The following is a 17,496-nucleotide window of genomic DNA, read 5'->3' as shown; positions in this document are numbered from 1 at the left end:
CTCACTATGGTTTGACTCCAGTGGGGAAAGGAAAAGCTCTGACAAAGAAACCCCTAGAAAACCTATAATAAGTGGTGTCATTGCTGGTTATTGGACCTTAGCTAGAGCCAGATGAGCAGTTTAGGGCTGAAATTTGTGTCACGCTGCCTGGGGTGGTTCACGACTGTGTGTGCCAACCTTGGGGCAGACTGTCAAGAAGCAAGGCAGACACCCCAAACTGGCTGCATGTTCTATAGTTAGCTTTCACCAGCGCACTAACAAGTATGAACTCCCAGAGCACTGTAACAGCCTTACCCCAGAGTCACAGATGGTCCTGTTGGGCGTTCCTGGTCAGGGAAGATGCATGATGTGCATATCTTTAAGAACACACGACTGTTCAGGAAGCAGACAACAGGGACTTTCTTTCCTGATTTGCAGATTACCATTGGTGATACTGAAATGCAAATAATGATCTTGGGGGGCCCATCTCACCCCTTGCTCCGCTGGCTTATGAAGCCATACACTGGCCACCTTGACAGCACCAAGAAAAGACTCACCTGCCAGCTCAGCAGATGCTGAATGCCAACTGAATGTGCTTTCGGCAGACTGAAGGGGCGCTGGTGTTGTTCACTCACTAGATTGGATTTAAATTTCCCAATGGTTACAGCTGCCTGTTGTGTCCTGCACAAAATCTGTGAGGCAAAGTTGCTGCTGGATTGGAGGGCAGTGGTAAAGCAGCTGTCTGCTGACTTTGAACAGCCAGACTCAGGGGCCATTAGAAGAGCTCAACATGGAGCTATGCAGCTGAGGGAAGCACTGGAAGGCCACTTTAACCGTCAGCCAGAGTGTTGGACATACCTGGCCCTGAAGCATTGAGGGTTGTTAGGAATTGTGTAGTGCTTGGTGTATGTTTATGAATGTCACATTGACTTTTAATGAACCTAGGAATTATGCAGTGCTTCTTGTGCATTTATAATTACTGCACAGTGTGTTTGTAACTGAACCTGAGAGTTCTGTGGTCCTACTCCATTACAAGCAATACGTGCTTTTGGTGGCATGAGGCATTCTGTTGAATATGTTATGAAGTAATAAAGAGGAATTTATTTCCAAAATGTAAAACTGTATTGCATACCAGAAACAGAACAAAACATTCATGTGAAATTAAAACCCAGTATGGTGAAAATTTATAAATTAACAGAACTTTAACATTAGCACACTAGAAAATATTTGTTCCCATTTCTGTCCATTTCTGCCAAACATACACCAGCCACAGCTCTCTCAGGTCAGTGCACATGACGCTGTAGTTTTTCTTACTGTCCCCTGGCACAGTCCGGCAGGGGCAGGGATGTGGCCCCTGATGCTACGGGGAATGTTGGGGGGTGTAGGGAGCTGCTGAAATTGATTTCTTCATTGACTGCAAAGGGAGGCCGGCCCAGGACTGGTGGACTGGTCAGGGCTGGATTAAGACCTTTAGAGGCCCTAGGCACTGAAAAGATTATGATGCCCCCCTATATGTAATTCAAAATAAAAACAATACTATACCGTAAAATAAAATTTTATTTTTCGTAATGACACAAAACTTACATGTATGCTGAAATTAAAATAGCTTCTTTCCAGATTCTCTGATTGCAAAATTCTGGATAAGTTCATGGAAGCTGACTCAGCGAAGCATGTCCACTTCCATGCACACTAGGGAAAGTGAATCAAGTCTGTGCTGACACATTGTTGTTCTCTGAGGGTTTCTTATTCTTTTAAGCTGAGAAAAAGAGCATTCTGCAGAGCAGTTAGTAATCATCACTGTTAGAAAAATACGTTGTACGATCTCTACATTTGGAAATACGCATTGTATTCCGTCTTTCAATATTGTGTCATGAAGATCAATGTGACTTAATTTAATTTTTCCTGTTTCATTAAACTTTGTGCGCATATAACAGTGGAACTGCCGCACTTCTCCACAGAGATTCATGTTCGAGTCAACAGGGTATGAGTCAACTAGCTTTTGGGAACCTTGTGAATATTGTTCCTCAGATAAGTCCATATCGTTTAGAAAAGAAAATCTACTTGATACTTCTTTGTACACTTCAGCTCTCCTCTTCATATGAGCTTCAAGTGTATCAATTATAGCGTAGTAAGTAGATATGTGAAATTTGCCTCTAGGATCCAATGCTGTTTCTGTTGCACTGCTATCATTTGCTTGTTTTTTCCTGATTCGCTTGCGGGACTGGGCTTCTTAGTAGTTAGTATCAGGCAAGATATCTTTTGATATGTCTTCAAATCTTTCAAAATCATTCCTCAACGTGTGTAAGTTGTCTGCTAATGATTGACAGAGGTCTGCACATGTTTTCAAATCCAATTCTTTTTCTTGGAGAGCTTCACTTGTGTGGTAAAAGTGTCGTAAAATTTCATTCCACATGGTCAACATGAATACAAACTCTAGTTCTTGCATCTTGTTTGCAATCTTTTCTGCCTCTCGTATAGTTTCTCCCTTTTGTGATTGGTCTTCAGCTATACTTTCTAATGCATCCACAGTCTTTGAGTAGGACTCCAGAATTGCACTTGTTGCCACTGCATGTGCGTCCCAGCGAGTATTAGAAAGAGATTTCAACACACGATCATTGCCCAAGTATGTTTTAAGAACTGCCCATCGGTGTGTTGAGGCAGAGAAAAATGTTGTGACAGGGTCGGGCCAGATGGCTACAGGAGAGTAACAGAAGGCAGATATATTAGCCACAGGCTAAGTAGGTCCCTTTTCCCTGGGTAAGGTAACAGGGAAGGTTCCAGAACAGTCAGGACCTTCTGGAGACAATTAAGACAGACAGGCTGATTAGAACACCTTCAGCCAATTAAGAAACTGCTAGAATCAATTAAGGCAGGCTAATCAGGGCACCTGGGTTTAAAAAGGGGCTCACTTCAGTTTGTGGTGTGCGTATAAGGAGCCGGGAGCAAGAGGCACTAGGAGCTGAGAGTGAGACCGTGGACTGTTGGAGGACTGAGGAGTACAAGCATTATCAGACACCAGGAGGAAGGTCCGATAGTAAGGATAAAGAAGGTGTTGGGAGGAGGCCATGGGGAAGTAGCCCAGGGAATTGTAGCTGTCGCACAGCTGTTCCAGGAGACACTCTAGACAGCTGCATTCCACAGGGCCCCGGGCTCGAACCCGGAGTAGAGGGCGGGCCCGGGTTCCCCCCAAACCTTCCAACTCCTGGTCAGACACAGGAGGAGTTTACCTGGACTGTGGGTTCACGAAAACGGCCAAACTGAGGGCTTCCGTGAAGCTCCAAGGTGAGCAAATCCACCAATATGCGTAAGACCCACCAAGGTAGAGGAGGAACTTTGTCACAACTGGTGTGAGAAGTGGGATCTGGTGTTCACAGCGTGGCAGAAGAAGGAGGGTGTTTGGGGGGGGAAGGAAGAGGGTTTTTTTTTTTTTCACCACAAGGGAGTATATAGTGCGGGCACAGATACAAGCCACGGCTGCCCAGCTGGAGGCTACCCGTTTCCAGGCAGCCGCCCAACAGGAGGCACTGCGGCTGCAGCAAGAGACTAATCGCCTGCTGATGGACCAGGCCACTCAAGACTGGGCTATATTGCGGGAACTGGTAAACCAGGTAAAGGCCCTTACAGAGCTGAACCGCGGCCATGATGGGACGCAGATCATGCGGGCCAGCAATTGGTTGCAGAAAATGACGCAGGAGGATGATGTAGAGGCATACCTCCTGGTCTTTGAGAGGACAGCCCTATGGGAGGCTTGGCCCCGAGAACAGTGGTCTGGCATCCTCGCTCCATTCCTGTGTGGCATCCACATACAGACTACCCCCAGCTGAAAGCAGAGATCTTGGCCAGATCTGGGGTAACGACCGCAGTGCGGGCCCAATTATATGAGGTACCAGGAAAACAAAACCTCACAGTCCCAATTATATGATCTCATCCATCTCGCACAAAAGTGGTTATGAACTGAGTCCTGGAGTCTGGAGGAGATACTAGAGGTTCTGGTCATCGACCAGTACATGAGAGGACTACCGCCAGACCTTCGCACCTGGGTAAGCCAGAACGAACCCTCCACCTACGACGAGGTTGTCGCGCTGGTAGAAAGGCGAAGGACGGCGTGGGAGCTGACCTGACCAGTTAAGGAAGAAGCACCCCGGGTTAAACCAGCAGCACCAAGCCTTAGAGCTCGGGTGACTGGGCCACCAGGAGAACCCAGGTGGAAAAAGAGAGGGGCTGAAGGCCCACCAGAAGTCACAAAGAGTCGGAGCACTGACGGGGAAGAGGATTGTGATGTTAGACTACCCAAACCAAGAGACCGGGGGAACGCCTAGGGCTCCATACAGACGTTACGCCTGTGGGGAGTGGGGGGACACAGCTGCACAGTGTCCCAGTACCGAGGAGCCTATGCAGTGCAACCTGGGGAACTGGGCAGACCCATGCTTCCTAATCCACCTTGTGGGCGTCTCACTAACCCCACATATGTACACTAGACCAGTGAAGCTAAATGGGGTAGACCACAGCACTGGTTGATTTGGGGAGTGCTATCACGCTTGTCTCGGGGAAGCTCGTGAAGTGTAGTCAGCTGTTGTGGGCTAAGCTTACGGGGATAACATGCGTCCATGGGACAGTTGGTTATTACCCCACCATCCAAGTAAAAATCGAGATTCAGGGGAACACTACTGAGGTAGTAGCAGGTATAGTCCCTAAGCTCCCATACCCAGTGCTCATAGGGAGGGACTTCCCAGGGTTCAAAGACTTACTCCCGGTAGGGGAATTGGAGAAAAGGGGAAGCCCTGAAAGTAGTGATGCATCCACAGTAGACCGTCAACCCCCAACCTTCTCTGAAATATCCCCAGACTTGTTCTCCACTCCCAGACAGCGTAGAAATACGAAAAGGGAAAGCAGGGCAGATAAGGCCTTGGGAACCCAAATACTAGCCCAAAGCCAGAGGGTCGCTCTCGTAGGTAGGCGGACCCGAGCATCTGAAAAGGAGGCCACCCAGGAGAGAGAAGCACCCAAGTCTGACCCACACCCAAACGCCTCTGAACCAGTAGAGGCAACAGAGACTGGACCCCTATATCTTGGGCAGATTAGCCCCGGGAGAGGAAATTTTGGACGGGACCAGGCTGAAGACCCAAGGTACGACAACATTAGGAAGGAGGTGTCTGAAATAGATGGGGGTCCCCGTGGAAGGGAAAAGCCAGGGACCAGGACCCTACTTCATAATGAGGAAGAATCTCTTATACCGGGTTGCACCAGTACAGGGGCAGAAGGTACAGCAGATCCTAATACCACAAAAACACCAGAATGCCGTATTAAGTCTGGCCCATTCTCATCTTTTGGGGGGGCATTTGGGGGTACCCTACCTTATGTTTACAATCCGGGAGGTACCTCAGGCTTCAACTGGGTTTTTCCCCTTTGAATTATTATACGGACGCCACCCCCGTGGCGTACTAGATATCGCAATAGAAATCTGGGAAGAGGAACCCAATGAGGGGAGAAATATAACTGACCATGTGTTGCAGATGTGAGAACGGATAGCCTGGGTCACCCCTATTGTACGGGAACATTTGGAAAAGGCGCAGGAGGCCCAGCGAACGCATTACAATCGCCAGGCAAAAGTCTGACAGTTCCAACCAGGGGATCGGGTGATGGTGTTGGTACCCACAGCAGAAAGCAAGCTTCTGGCCCAGTGGCAGGGGCCCTATGAGGTGGTTGAACCCGTGGGGGAAGTTACCTACAAGGTGCAGCAGTCAGGATGCCAGAAACAAGAATAAATTTATCACATTAACCTCTTAAAGCCTTGGCACCAACGAGAGACGTGTGTAGTGGCCCAAGAGACCCCGCTCCAGGGAAATAACCTAAATGAGCAGATCAGGATATCCACTGATCTGACACCAAACCAGAAGAAGGATGTAACTGAGATGATCAACCGATACCAGGATGTGTTTTCAACCAAACCAGGTCAGACCACTGAAGCATATCACCACATTATCACAGACCCTGGGGCAAAGGTAACTTTAAGGCCCTATCAGGTCCCAGCAGCAAAAAGGGATGAGATCAAGGCAGAGGTAAAAAGGATGTTGGAGCTGGGAGTCATCGAAGAGTCCCACAGTCAGTGGTCAAGCCCGATTGTGTTGGTGCCCAAACCCGATGGCACCACTAGGTTTTGTAATGACTTTCACTGGGCTGAATGAGATATCCAAATTCGATGCATACCCCATACCCCGTATCGATGAGTTAGTTGACTGCCTGGGCAATGCCCGATTTTTGACCACCCTTGATTTAACAAAGGGATACTGGCAGATTCCCCTTGCCAAAGATGCGAAAGAAAAGACGGCATTCTCAACACAAGAGGGTCTGTTTCAATATACTGTTCTTCCGTTTGGACTGCATGGGGCACCTGCCACCTTCCAGCGTCTTATGGACAAGCTCCAATGGGCCCATACCAGTTATGCAGCGGCAAACCTGGATGATGTGATTATTCACACCCCCGATTGGGAAACCCACTTAGGAAAGGTGGAAGCGGTTCTGGACATGCTAAGACAGGCTGGCCTCACAGCCAACCCAGCCAAATGTGCTATAGGGCTAGCCGAGGCTAAATACCTTGGCTACATTGTAGGAAGGAGCATGGTCAATCCCCAACTAAACAAACTAGAGGCTATCCAAAATTGTCCCCGGCTGAATCGGAAAAAGCAAGTCCAGGCATTCCTGGGTGTGTGGGGTACTACCGACGATTTATTCCCCATTTTGCTAATGGAGCGAGTCCTCTGACAGACCTGATAAAAGCCTGGGGTCCAGACATGGTGAAGTGGACAGATGCCGCAGAGAAAGCATTCATGGATCTACGGACAACCCTCTGCAGTAACCCCGTGCTTCAACGAAGAATTCATTTTACCACAGATGCATCCGAAGTAGGATTGGGAGCTGTCCTGTCGCAGATGGTCGTAGATGAAGAACACCCAGTCCTCTACCTCAGCAGGAAACTCCTCCCGAGAGAGCAGAAGTATGCTGTGGTTGAAAGAGAGTGCCTAGCTGTGAAATAGGCCATGGAAACACTATGTTATTACCTTCTGGGACGACAATTTACCCTTGTGACCGACCATGCATCCCTCCAATGGATGCAGCGAAATAAAGAGAACAATGCAAGGATGACCAGATGGTTCCTGTCCCTACAACCTTTCCAATTCACCATACAACACCAGGCTGGAAGCCACCATGGCAATGCAGATGGCTTGTCATGAGTACTCTACCTGACATCCCAAGTTGCCCAACCCCGTAGTGCTGAGCAGAGGGGGGGCGGGGATATGTGACAGGGTCAGGCCAGATGGCTCCAGCAGAGTAATAGAAGGCAGATATATTAGCCCCAGATTAAGTAGGTCCCTTTTCCCTGGGTAAGGTAACAGGGAAGGTTCCAGAGCAATCAGGAACCTTCTGGAGACAATTATGACAGACAGGCTGATTCGAACACCTTCAGCCAATCAAGAAGCTGTTAGAATCAATTAAGGCAGGCTAATCAGGGCACCTGGGTTTAAAAAGGGGCTCACTTCAGTTTGTGGTGTGCATGTAAGGAGCTGGAAGCAAGAGGCGCTAGGAGCTGAGAGTGAGAACGCGGACTGTTGGAGGACTGAGGAGTACAAGCATTGTCAGACACCAGGAGGAAGGTCCTATGGTGAGGATAAAGAAGGTGTTGGGAGGAGGCCATGGGGAAGTAGCCCAGGGAATTGTAGCTGTCACTCAGCTGTTCCAGGAGGCACTCTAGACAGCTGCATTCCACAGGGCCCTGGGCTGGAACCTGGAGTAGAGGGCGGGCCCAGGTTCCGCTCAAATCCTCCCAACTCCTGGTCAGACCCAGGAGGAGTTTACCTGGACTGTGGGTTCACAAAAATGGCCAAACTGAGGGCTGCTGTGAAGCTCCAAGACGAGCAAATCCACCAATAAGCCCAAGACCCACCAAGGTAGAGGAGGAACTTTGTCACAATGTATAAAGTAAGTGGACTGTTGAGAAAAAACTTACTGCCACCAGACAACAATCGACAGCACTGCGGCCAACAAGATTGAGAGAGTGGGCAGCACATGGTGTGAATATGGCATATTTGTTCTGTTCTAAAAGCTTCTTCTGCATTCCTTGATAACGCCCTGACATGTTGGCAGCGTTGTCATAAGATTGACCTCTGCACTTTGAGAACTCTATTTTGCAAAGTTGGCACAGATAATGCAGTACTTGATTTGCCATTTCTTCACCAGTGTGGCTTTTCAAATTGAGGAATGTTATAAATTTACATCTGTGGCAGACACTCTTAGTACAATACGCAATTGATCAATATGTGAAAGATTAGGCGTAGAGCCGACAGATAAACTGAAGTACCCAGCAGTACTTATTTCATCCACAATAGCTGAATGAACTTTGTCACTCATTAGACCAATGAGTTCGTCACATATTGTCTTGGATAAGTATGATGGGTTACCTTTGCCAGCATTCCCATATTTTGAGATATGGCCTGCTAAAAATGGGTCAAACTGAGCCACAAGCTCCAACAATCCCAAGAAATTTCCATTCTGCAATGATCCAAATGTGTCATTTGATCCCCGGAAAGGGAGACCACGTTCAGCTCATGTTTGAATAACAGTTATAACATGCTGCAAGACGTTGCCAGTATTCACGCTCCCCTTTAATTTGTTCTTCCCATTTTTGTGTCAATCCAAAGCCCTGTCTTCGATTTAAATATGTCAACATTGACTCTCTGGGAGTAGTGCTATTTTCATGTTGTTCAATTAAAACAGTATTCCGCCAGTCACTAAATCCATCTGCAGCAAACTGGGATGTTGAAGGTTTATGCAGAAAGCTTGCAAACAAAACAGTACACAGACCCTGTTGACGGTGAATACAGTAGCCATTCTCGAATGTATTTCTCACCATTCGCTTTCATGCCAAAAAATATTTTTTGTGGACAATATCTTGTTTGTTTGCCATTGGTAAAAGTCCGAGGTGATTTCTCAAATAGCCCAGTGTGGTGTTGACAGTCATTTGGTCCACGACCTATCCAGTAAGCTACATCCTTGGTACTGAAATCAACCCACTTACCAGGATCTTTTTCCTATTATGTACAGCATGAGCAGGTTCAGTCTCTGACACATCCACACCTTCTAGAACAATGTCTGTTTTACCACCAGGAGTAGGACGATCAGTTACAGTCTCTGACACATCCCCATGTTCTGGAATGGTGTTTGTTTCACCAATAGAAGAAGGGTCAGTCTCTGAGTGTGTAGTGGAGTGTAAGGAAGTCTAACAAAGTTCTGATTTTTCCCATGATGACTTCTTCGATGCTTTTTTTGAAATATCAAATATCAACTTTTTTCCAAAAAAAAATCTCATGTTTTTTTGGTGCCCCCTGCTTTGCTGCCCTAAACACGTGCTTAGTCTGCCTATTGGGTAATCCAGGCCTGGGACTTGTCAACAAGAGTCTGCAGCATTTGTGTTTTCTGCCTGAGAAGCCCCATTATGTCCTGGTGCATCTCCCTTTCCCTTTTCCTACTGGGACTCCCAGGCCTTTCTCCTGTCTGCTCCTTCCTTCTCCAGGCTGTCTGCTCTTTTCACCCCTCAGTCCGATGCAGCCCTGGCTTGCAGGGTCTCACTGAACAATTCTTCCCTAATCTGCTTTCTTCTCCTTCTCATCGGGGCTAGGCGATCTGCGGGTGTGGAGGGGACATCTGCACCCCTCAAGGCCCAAGGGCAGCAGCTCCAGCTAAAACAGACCTTTGCATTGACAGTGTCAGAGGAAAGCGAAAGCTGCGTTTCAGAACTCCCTTCCCAGACATGCTTATTGACACTTTGGCTTTGGAGCACCTTTGCACAGCACCGCTGTCCAGCCGCAGCCATGGTGAGTAAGGGCCAGTGGGGTCGATGGGGGAAGAGGGGATTGTTCGGCTGGGTAAAACAGTAACATTTCAGCCCCTCTTTCCGTGGGTGCGGGTACAGGGCAATGGCACTGAGTGCTGGCACTCTTTTCCCGCGCGGGGTGGGGGTGGTGAGTTTATCTTATATCTCATTCCCTGCGGGTCAGAAAGGCATAGCTGCCACTGGTGTCCCGAAGCACTGGGTGGAGACCGAGAGAAGGACGAGTGTGAGGAGCAGCTGGGATCAAAGGTGCTCTGCTAGGCCTGGGCACAATTCCTCTGGCATACGCAGAAGTCCTTTGGGCCCTCGAGAAGGGCAGAGGTATGACAAATGGAGCGGGAGGCCCTGCTGACTGGGCAGATGCTGGAGGCAGGTGCTGATCCAAGGCCAGGGGAAGGGGAGAGACTGTCAAGAGTGACAGTGAAAGCTTCCAGGCTTGGAGTAACCTTCCGTACAGCTGGCTGGTGAGTCAGGCCGCACCAACTGCCGGCCATACACTCTGGGCCAGGATTTCCTGCAGACGCTTGTGATGTTGGGCGCTCAACTGGAGATGCCTCGAAGGGGGCTTGAGATCCAGGGGGCTGGTGCCGAGCTCTTCCTCAAAACCAGGCCCTAAAATCTCTGCTCCCTTGAAAAGCCTCAGCCAGGCCCTGGGGCTGGAGTGCCCCTGAGGGGCAGGGGATTAGATGGGAGAGCCTGGCCCCTCCTCCTTCCTTCCTCTTGGGCTTTCCACAATGCAATGGAGCCCCAGGATTTTTCTCTGCTCTGCGGCCCTGATCGCAGAGTTCCCCCACCTTGGCTTCATTGGCTTTGCCCAGTATGCTGGAAGGAGGCTGTGAAAGGCCAGGCTGTGGGGACGCCTGCCGGCTCCCAGCCCCCCAGCGGCTCCTTCAATTCCCCTTTGAAGTCCCCTGCTAATGGTGTTCCAATGCTCTGTTAAATAGTCACAAATTGCTCCTGTTGGCCTGCTCCAGCCGTTCCCAGGCTGCCTCCCCTGTGAGGCAAGCAGGGAGGTGCGAGGGGCACTCTGCCTTGGAGGTGCCTGGTGCTTTCGCTTCCATGTGTGAAAAGCCTAAGGGCTGCAAGGTAATAGTCCAGTAACCAGGCAGGGCAGGGAGCAGGCAGGGGAGCGACTGGGCTGAGAATACACCCACAAATAATAATACGGTTTGCTAGCCTTTCTTTGGCTCACTGTCTGCTGGGTCTCAGGGCAAGACTGGCAGCAAGCAGAGAGGCAATGAGCAGCCTGGCTGAGCGATGCGTATGGGAGTGGGGGTAGGGGGCAGGAGTCTGCAGGTCCGGGGGAGGGATGAGCCCCCAAGGGGAAGGGAGGTTTTTTAACGAGACACAAGGCACAGCTGGGAAGCATGGGCTGGATTGAAGACGTGGGACGCACAGGCTGGGCTCTCTGGCAGCAGCGTCAGGCCGTGGGATCGCACAGCGCACTGGGCCCAAGCTGCAGAGGGTCACTGCCGGACACCTCAGGAGTCCCACTCCCAACTCTCCCTGCTTTAACCCCTTACATCCCACTCCCCTCCTAGGGTCAGGGTGGAAACCAGGCGTCCTGGCTCACAGACATCCTACTATGGTGGCTGAGGTGAGGATTGCAGTGAGTTCCCTCTGGCAGGAAGGGAGCTTGTCAACTGTCTGTAATGGGCCAGTCGCTTACCACTTCCTCCTTTGGTATCCTGCTGTTAATTGATTTATCTCGTTAGACTGACCTCACACTTGGTAAAGCAACCCCCATCCTTTCATGTATTTATACCTGCTCCTGTATTTTCACTCCATGCATCTGATGAAGTGGGTTCTAACCCACGAAAGCTGATGCCCAAATAAATGTGTTAGTCTGTATCAGCAGAAATAATGAGGAGTCCTTGTGGCATCTTAGAGACTAACACGGCTGCTACTCTGAAACCTGAGCTCTCATGATCTTCCTGGGAGATGGCTAACATGAGCTCTTTACGTTTACAGCTTACAGACAGTGCAGGGGAGGAGGAGCTAGCAGATCTGACCTATAACCTACTAGCCCCCTTCTCTGTCCCCCCTCCCTGCAGACACCCTGAGCTCACTGCTCCTACAGGTTCAATCCAGCCTCAAAAACAAATCCCGTGGTTCTGAAAGGCTGGGTCCTGATGCCCAGTTCAGCCCCGTCAGAGTCAGCGATCAGGCTGGGAACTGGCCTTGGCGTCACGTGCTGGGATAGCAGCCCCAGCCCTCTGGACGAGCAGTTACACTGCTGGTGTGTGGCAGCCGCCTGGCCTTCCGCTGGGGAAATGCAGGCGAGGAGTGAATCCCTTCATGACAGGGACCCCTGCTGCTGGGCTGCGGGCCCCCCGCTTGTGTTGCCACTCGTGCCAGGCCAAGCTGCCCAGAAGAGAAGTGTGAAGCTGGGCTTGGTGACAGGACTGCCAGGGTGCTGCAAGCTCCCACCCGTGCGTGGGCACCGGCGCCGAGCGAGTTTGTAGGGTCCTGCTGGAGGAGGGGTGTTGGTTATGGGAGAGAATTGCTGCCCTGTACACCCAGGTGTGTGCTTTGGCCTGAACCTGGCCCCTCCCAGCCCCACCTGACTGGCGAGGGGCAGTGAGAGGAAGCCCTGTTGAATCCCCCCCAGCCTCTGCACTGCTCTGACCAGCTCAGTGCTCTCAGCTGCAGGTTGGCTGGCAAGGAAAGTTCCTTACGAAGGGACTGAGACGCCCTCTGATTTGTAGCGGGGAGCTCGCTCCCGATGTGCTGCAAAAAATGAATCGTAATGTAATACGTCCTGGGGCAGGGGCGGGTAGCATGTGCTCCATCCCCCACCCAGCTCTTCTCAACCCTAGAGCTGCGATTACATCCATCAATGTCAGAAGCACACCCACTGTTCCCACCTTTGGGTCGCCCTCTAGAACTCCCTCCATCCCCAGGTGCTCTGCCACGTCTTTCTCCGACACACCTCCCCACCCCCTTTCCAGAACCACCAACTCCCAGGCTTCTCTCTCGCCTTACCTTGATCCCTTCCCAAACTCACCGCCTTTTCCCATCACCGCTCCCCACCCTTCCCCCAGCCCCCTTCCCCCAAGCTCAGCCCTCTGCCCGGCCCCAGGCACGCCTGGCTGGTCCCCCAGCGAGCACAGGCAGGCTCGGCCCTGCCAGTGGCCAGTGCTGCTGCCCTTGTCCCTGAGGATGGGCTCCGAGCAAATGCAGGGCAGGGTCCCTCTCCCACCCTCAAAATGGGTTTGTGGTAAGCATGGAGCCTGCTGCCTCCCCCTGCCCTCCATCCCCAACTCCTCCTCCAATGGGAATATGGTGGCATACAAAGGAATCTGGTTTACGGTGAATCCTGGCACTAGTGTCAGAGAGGGCCAGAATTCGGGGGGAGGGGTGTAATGTGTTTGTGTCTGTGTGGGGGGTGTGTGTGTGTGTGTGTAGGGTGACCAGATGTCCCGATTTTATAGGGACAGTCCTGATATTTGGGGCTTTTTCTTATATAGGCTCTTATTACCCCCCCACCCTGTCCCAATTTTTCATACTAGGTGCGTGCAGATGTGTGGTTTGTGTGTGTGTATGGTGTGTGTGAGTGTACACATTAGCAGGGGCACAATCACACATGTAAATGCAGTTACCACCATCAGCAGAGTTACTCTGGATTTACACCAGTGCTGCTAAGGGTAGCATCTGGCCATGAGTTTGAGCTTATCTCATTTACCACTAGAGCGCTCCCCCCTCCCCCCCCTCCCCCAACAGCTCGGCAGCAGCCTCTCTAGTGGGGGGCACAGTGACACACAGTGTGGGTGCGGTTATAACCCAGGCATCTGTCACCAGCAGCCCTTAGACTGGGCCCAGGATTTGTGGTGGTTCCCACTCTAGGAACAGGGACCATGGCGAAGGTCACAGCACCGGTGCACGCTGGAGCCTGGAGCTGGCAGTGTTTTAATGGCACCTCTGGCAGGCAGCACACCACACAGGGACAGCTAGACCCCTTCAGACCCGGCACCTCCTGCTTCTGCGGATGGTTCATGTCACAACTTATTCTTCCAGCTCCAGGCAGGCGGGAGTTGGCTCATGCCTCTACAGGTGGGGGGTATGTTCTGGTGTAAGTGCAGGTGATACAGTTATTACCATTTAAATGCCCACTCCTGTTAGGACTCCAGCGAAGTCCTTGGCCTCGGTTACACCTTGTGGCAGTGAGTTCCCCAGGTTAGCTGTGCTGCTGTTGGCTCCCTTTCCATTTCTGCCTCCACCCTGGATCAGGAGAATAGCCCTGCCAGACCTACTCCACCTTGGCCTTGTGTCCTCTGCTCAGGCCAGCCACCCCCTCTCCCCTAGTGGAGCTGCTCTCTGATCAACCCTGGTTTCCCCTGGGCTTCCCCCTTCTCTTACACGATCTGTATGAGTGGGATCAGCAGAACTGCCCGGGGGCTGGAGGGGAGGGGCAGAGAGCTGGCCCGGGGAGCGAGGGTGCCTGGGGGTATTGAGTCACCCCAAAAGAGGGGCACCCCAGGGGCCAGCCAGGCTGCCTGCGCCTAAAGCTCCCCATGGCGGAACCGGTCCCAGGCACATCCTGCGGCAGAGGGGAGCGGCCCCGCAGAGGTGAGGGAGAGGGGCTGCCCGGCAAAGAGCGGGCAGGTTGCGGGCGGGTGGGCGGGGGCTGCCCCGGCAGGGAAGCTCTTTCCATCGTCAGCTGAAGTGGCAAGGGCAGTTCGGCCGGCATCCACCCTTGACCAGCCCGGGACTGGACCCCGCACCCTTCCCTCCGCTGGGAAGTGAAAGGGATCAGCCCGGGGCTTTCCCCCAGTCCCGGAGCCTCCCCTCGCTGCGCCCCAAGGATGGGGAATTCTCTGCCCAGGGGCTGCCCGGTTATTGCGTGCGACCCAGCACAGCCCCGCTCCCAAACCGGATCCTGTACAGCCCAAACCGGACCCCCCATTCACAGCCCCGCACCGGACCCCCCCAGCGCTGCCTCCACCAAGAATCCGACCAGCGCTGCAGAGTTCCTGAAAAACTATTTTATTGGTTTACAGGGACGGAGCCTCCCGCAGGGACCAGCCCAGCTCCGGGGGCTCCCGGCCCTAATCGAACCGGCAGGGAGCGCCGGGCGGGCGGGGAACCCGGACCCCCCGAGCAGCGGCTGGGACCAAGCGGGTGCAGCGGCCAGAGCCGGGGCTGCTGCTGCGGATCCCGCCGCCTCGGAGCAGGAGCGGCCCAGCGCGGCCGAACCGCGCCGAGCTCCCGGCGGCGCCTCACCCAGCGTGGGCGGGCTGCGAGCCCGGCAGTGCGTCAGTCTGGGGCGCGGGGCTCCCCGTGCGCCGCCCGCCCGCGGGCGCTACACCTTGGTGGCCAGGGAGTGGAGCTCGGATTTCTGCGTCTGGGCGCTGAGCGTGGAGGAGCCGGAGCCGGAGCCGGAGCCGGCCGGGCCGCGCAGCGCCGGGCGCAGCCCCAGCAGCAAGCGGCACTGCGCGCGGAAGCGCAGGTCGAAGAAGGCGTAGAGGAAGGGGTTGAGGCAGCTGTTGATGTAGGCCAGGCAGGTGGCGTAGGGGTGCAGCAGCACGATGAGGCCGAGGAAGGCGCAGGGCAGGTCCAGCAGCTCCAGCTCGCTGAGCACGTAGAGGCCCTTGAGCAGGTGGAAGGGCAGCCAGCAGAGGGCGAACACCACCACCAGCGTGGCGATGGTGCGCAGCAGCCGCCGCTTCTCCTGCTGCTTGCGGAGATGCTGGAAGTGGCGGCTGACGGTGGCGCCGATGCAGCAGTAGAAGAGGGTCATGAGCAGCAGCGGCAGCAGGAAGCCCAGCGCCGTGGTGCCCAGGCCCAGCGCGCCCCGCCAGTAGCGCTCGGCCTGCGGGCTGGCCACGCCGCTGAAGTCCATGTCGCAGACGGTGAGGTTGCCGGGCGCGCTGGGCTGCGTGTCGCGCAGCAGCAGGGCGGGCAGGGCCAGCAGGCCGGCCAGCAGCCAGAGCGCGGCCAGCGGGAGCCGCGCGGCGGCGCGGGGGCGCGGGGGCCGCGGGCGCGGCAGCGGGCGCACGACGGCCAGGTAGCGCTGGAAGCTCAGGCAGCCCAGGCAGAAGGCGGAGGCGAACATGTTGAGCAGCACCAGGTAGCTGCTGAGCTTGCACAGCGCCGAGCCGAAGGGCCAGTGGAAGCGCAGCGCCGTGTAGGCGGCCCACAGCGGCAGGGTCACCACGAAGGCCAGGTCGGCCAGCGCCAGGTGGCCGATGTAGGTGTCGGCGGAGCGGCGCTTGGCCCGCGGGCCCCGCCACACGGTGAAGATCACCAGCCCGTTGCCCGACAGCCCCAGCACGAAGACCAGCATGTAGAGCACGGGCAGCAGCGAGAAGGAGACCTCCCAGTCCGCCGGCCACTCGCACTGCGCGCCCGGCCCGCTCTCGTTCGCCTCCCCGTAGTAATAGTAGGGCTCGCCGCCCAGCGCGTCCGCGGCCGCCTCCTCCATGGCCCCGCACTGCGCCCCGCCGCCGCCGCCCGCCGCCTATAAAGGGGGCTCCCGCCACTGCCCTCCCGCTGCGGCGGGGCCGGAGACCCACCCCCGGGGGCCGGGCTGTCCTGGGCCAGCGCCCTGCCCCCCGCCCCAGGCACACCCGGGTCCAGACTCCCAGCCCCTGCCCCCCCTCACACCCCTGCCCCCGTCCAGAATCCCAGCCCCCCCCGCCCCAGGCACACCCGGGTCCAGACTCCCAGCCCCTGCCCCCCCCGCACAGCCCTGCCCCCGTCCAGAATCCCAGCCCCCCCCGCCCCAGGCACACCCCGGTCCAGACTCCCAGCCCCTGCCCCCCCCGCACAGCCCTGCCCCCGTCCAGAATCCCAGCCCCCCCCCCGCCCCAGGCACACCCCGGTCCAGACTCCCAGCCCCTGCCCCCCCCTCACAGCCCTGCCCCCGTCCAGAATCCCAGCCCCCCCCGCCCCAGGCACACCCCGGTCCAGACTCCCAGCCCCTGCCCCCCCCGCACAGCCCTGCCCCCGTCCAGAATCCCAGCCCCCCCCGCCCCAGGCACACCCCGGTCCAGACTCCCAGCCCCTGCCCCCCCTCACAGCCCTGCCCCCGTCCAGAATCCCAGCCCCCCCCCGCCCCAGGCACACCCGGGTCCAGACTCCCAGCCCCTGCCCCCCGCCGCACACCCCTGCCCCCGTCCAGAATCCCAGCCCCCCCCGCCCCAGGCACACCCCGGTCCAGACTCCCAGCCCCTGCCCCCCCCCGCACACCCCTGCCCCTGTCCAGAATCCCAGCCCCCCCCGCCCCAGGCACACCCCGGTCCAGACTCCCAGCCCCTGCCCCCCCCCGCACACCCCTGCCCCTGTCCAGAATCCCAGCCCCCCCCGCCCCAGGCACACCCCGGTCCAGACTCCCAGCCCCTGCCCCCCCCCTCACAGCCCTGCCCCCGTCCAGAATCCCAGCCCCCCCCGCCCCAGGCACACCCGGGTCCAGACTCCCAGCCCCTGCCCCCCCTCACAGCCCTGCCCCCGTCCAGAATCCCAGCCCGCCCCCGCACATCGCTTCTCCCCCCCTTCCAGCGTGTCCCCCCCACCCCCTGCCTCCCATCACAGAGCGAAGCTTGAGGAGAGACAGAAGGGAACAAGGTGGGCTCCTGTTCGCTTGGGTTGAGAGGCGGGTGCGGTGGCTCCGGCCAGCCCCGTTGAGTGCT

At 55.1% G+C, this 17,496-nt stretch overlaps 1 protein-coding gene across 1 annotated transcript; it reads right to left on the bottom strand.

Annotated features, from left to right (window-relative positions):
* Positions 1-15,167: 15,167 nt before the first annotated feature.
* Positions 15,168-16,289, bottom strand: LOC144275712 (apelin receptor B-like). Its single transcript, XM_077835202.1, has one exon. It carries the CDS (start codon positions 16,287-16,289, stop codon positions 15,168-15,170), a length of 1,122 nt encoding a protein of 373 aa, XP_077691328.1.
* Positions 16,290-17,496: the final 1,207 nt, after the last annotated feature.

Source organism: Eretmochelys imbricata, chromosome 15 (assembly GCF_965152235.1).
Source record: "Eretmochelys imbricata isolate rEreImb1 chromosome 15, rEreImb1.hap1, whole genome shotgun sequence".
Taxonomy (NCBI): domain Eukaryota; kingdom Metazoa; phylum Chordata; order Testudines; family Cheloniidae; genus Eretmochelys; species Eretmochelys imbricata.
The sequence above is the reverse complement of the archived record's forward strand: the minus strand, read 5'-3'. Positions and strand labels throughout refer to the sequence as shown.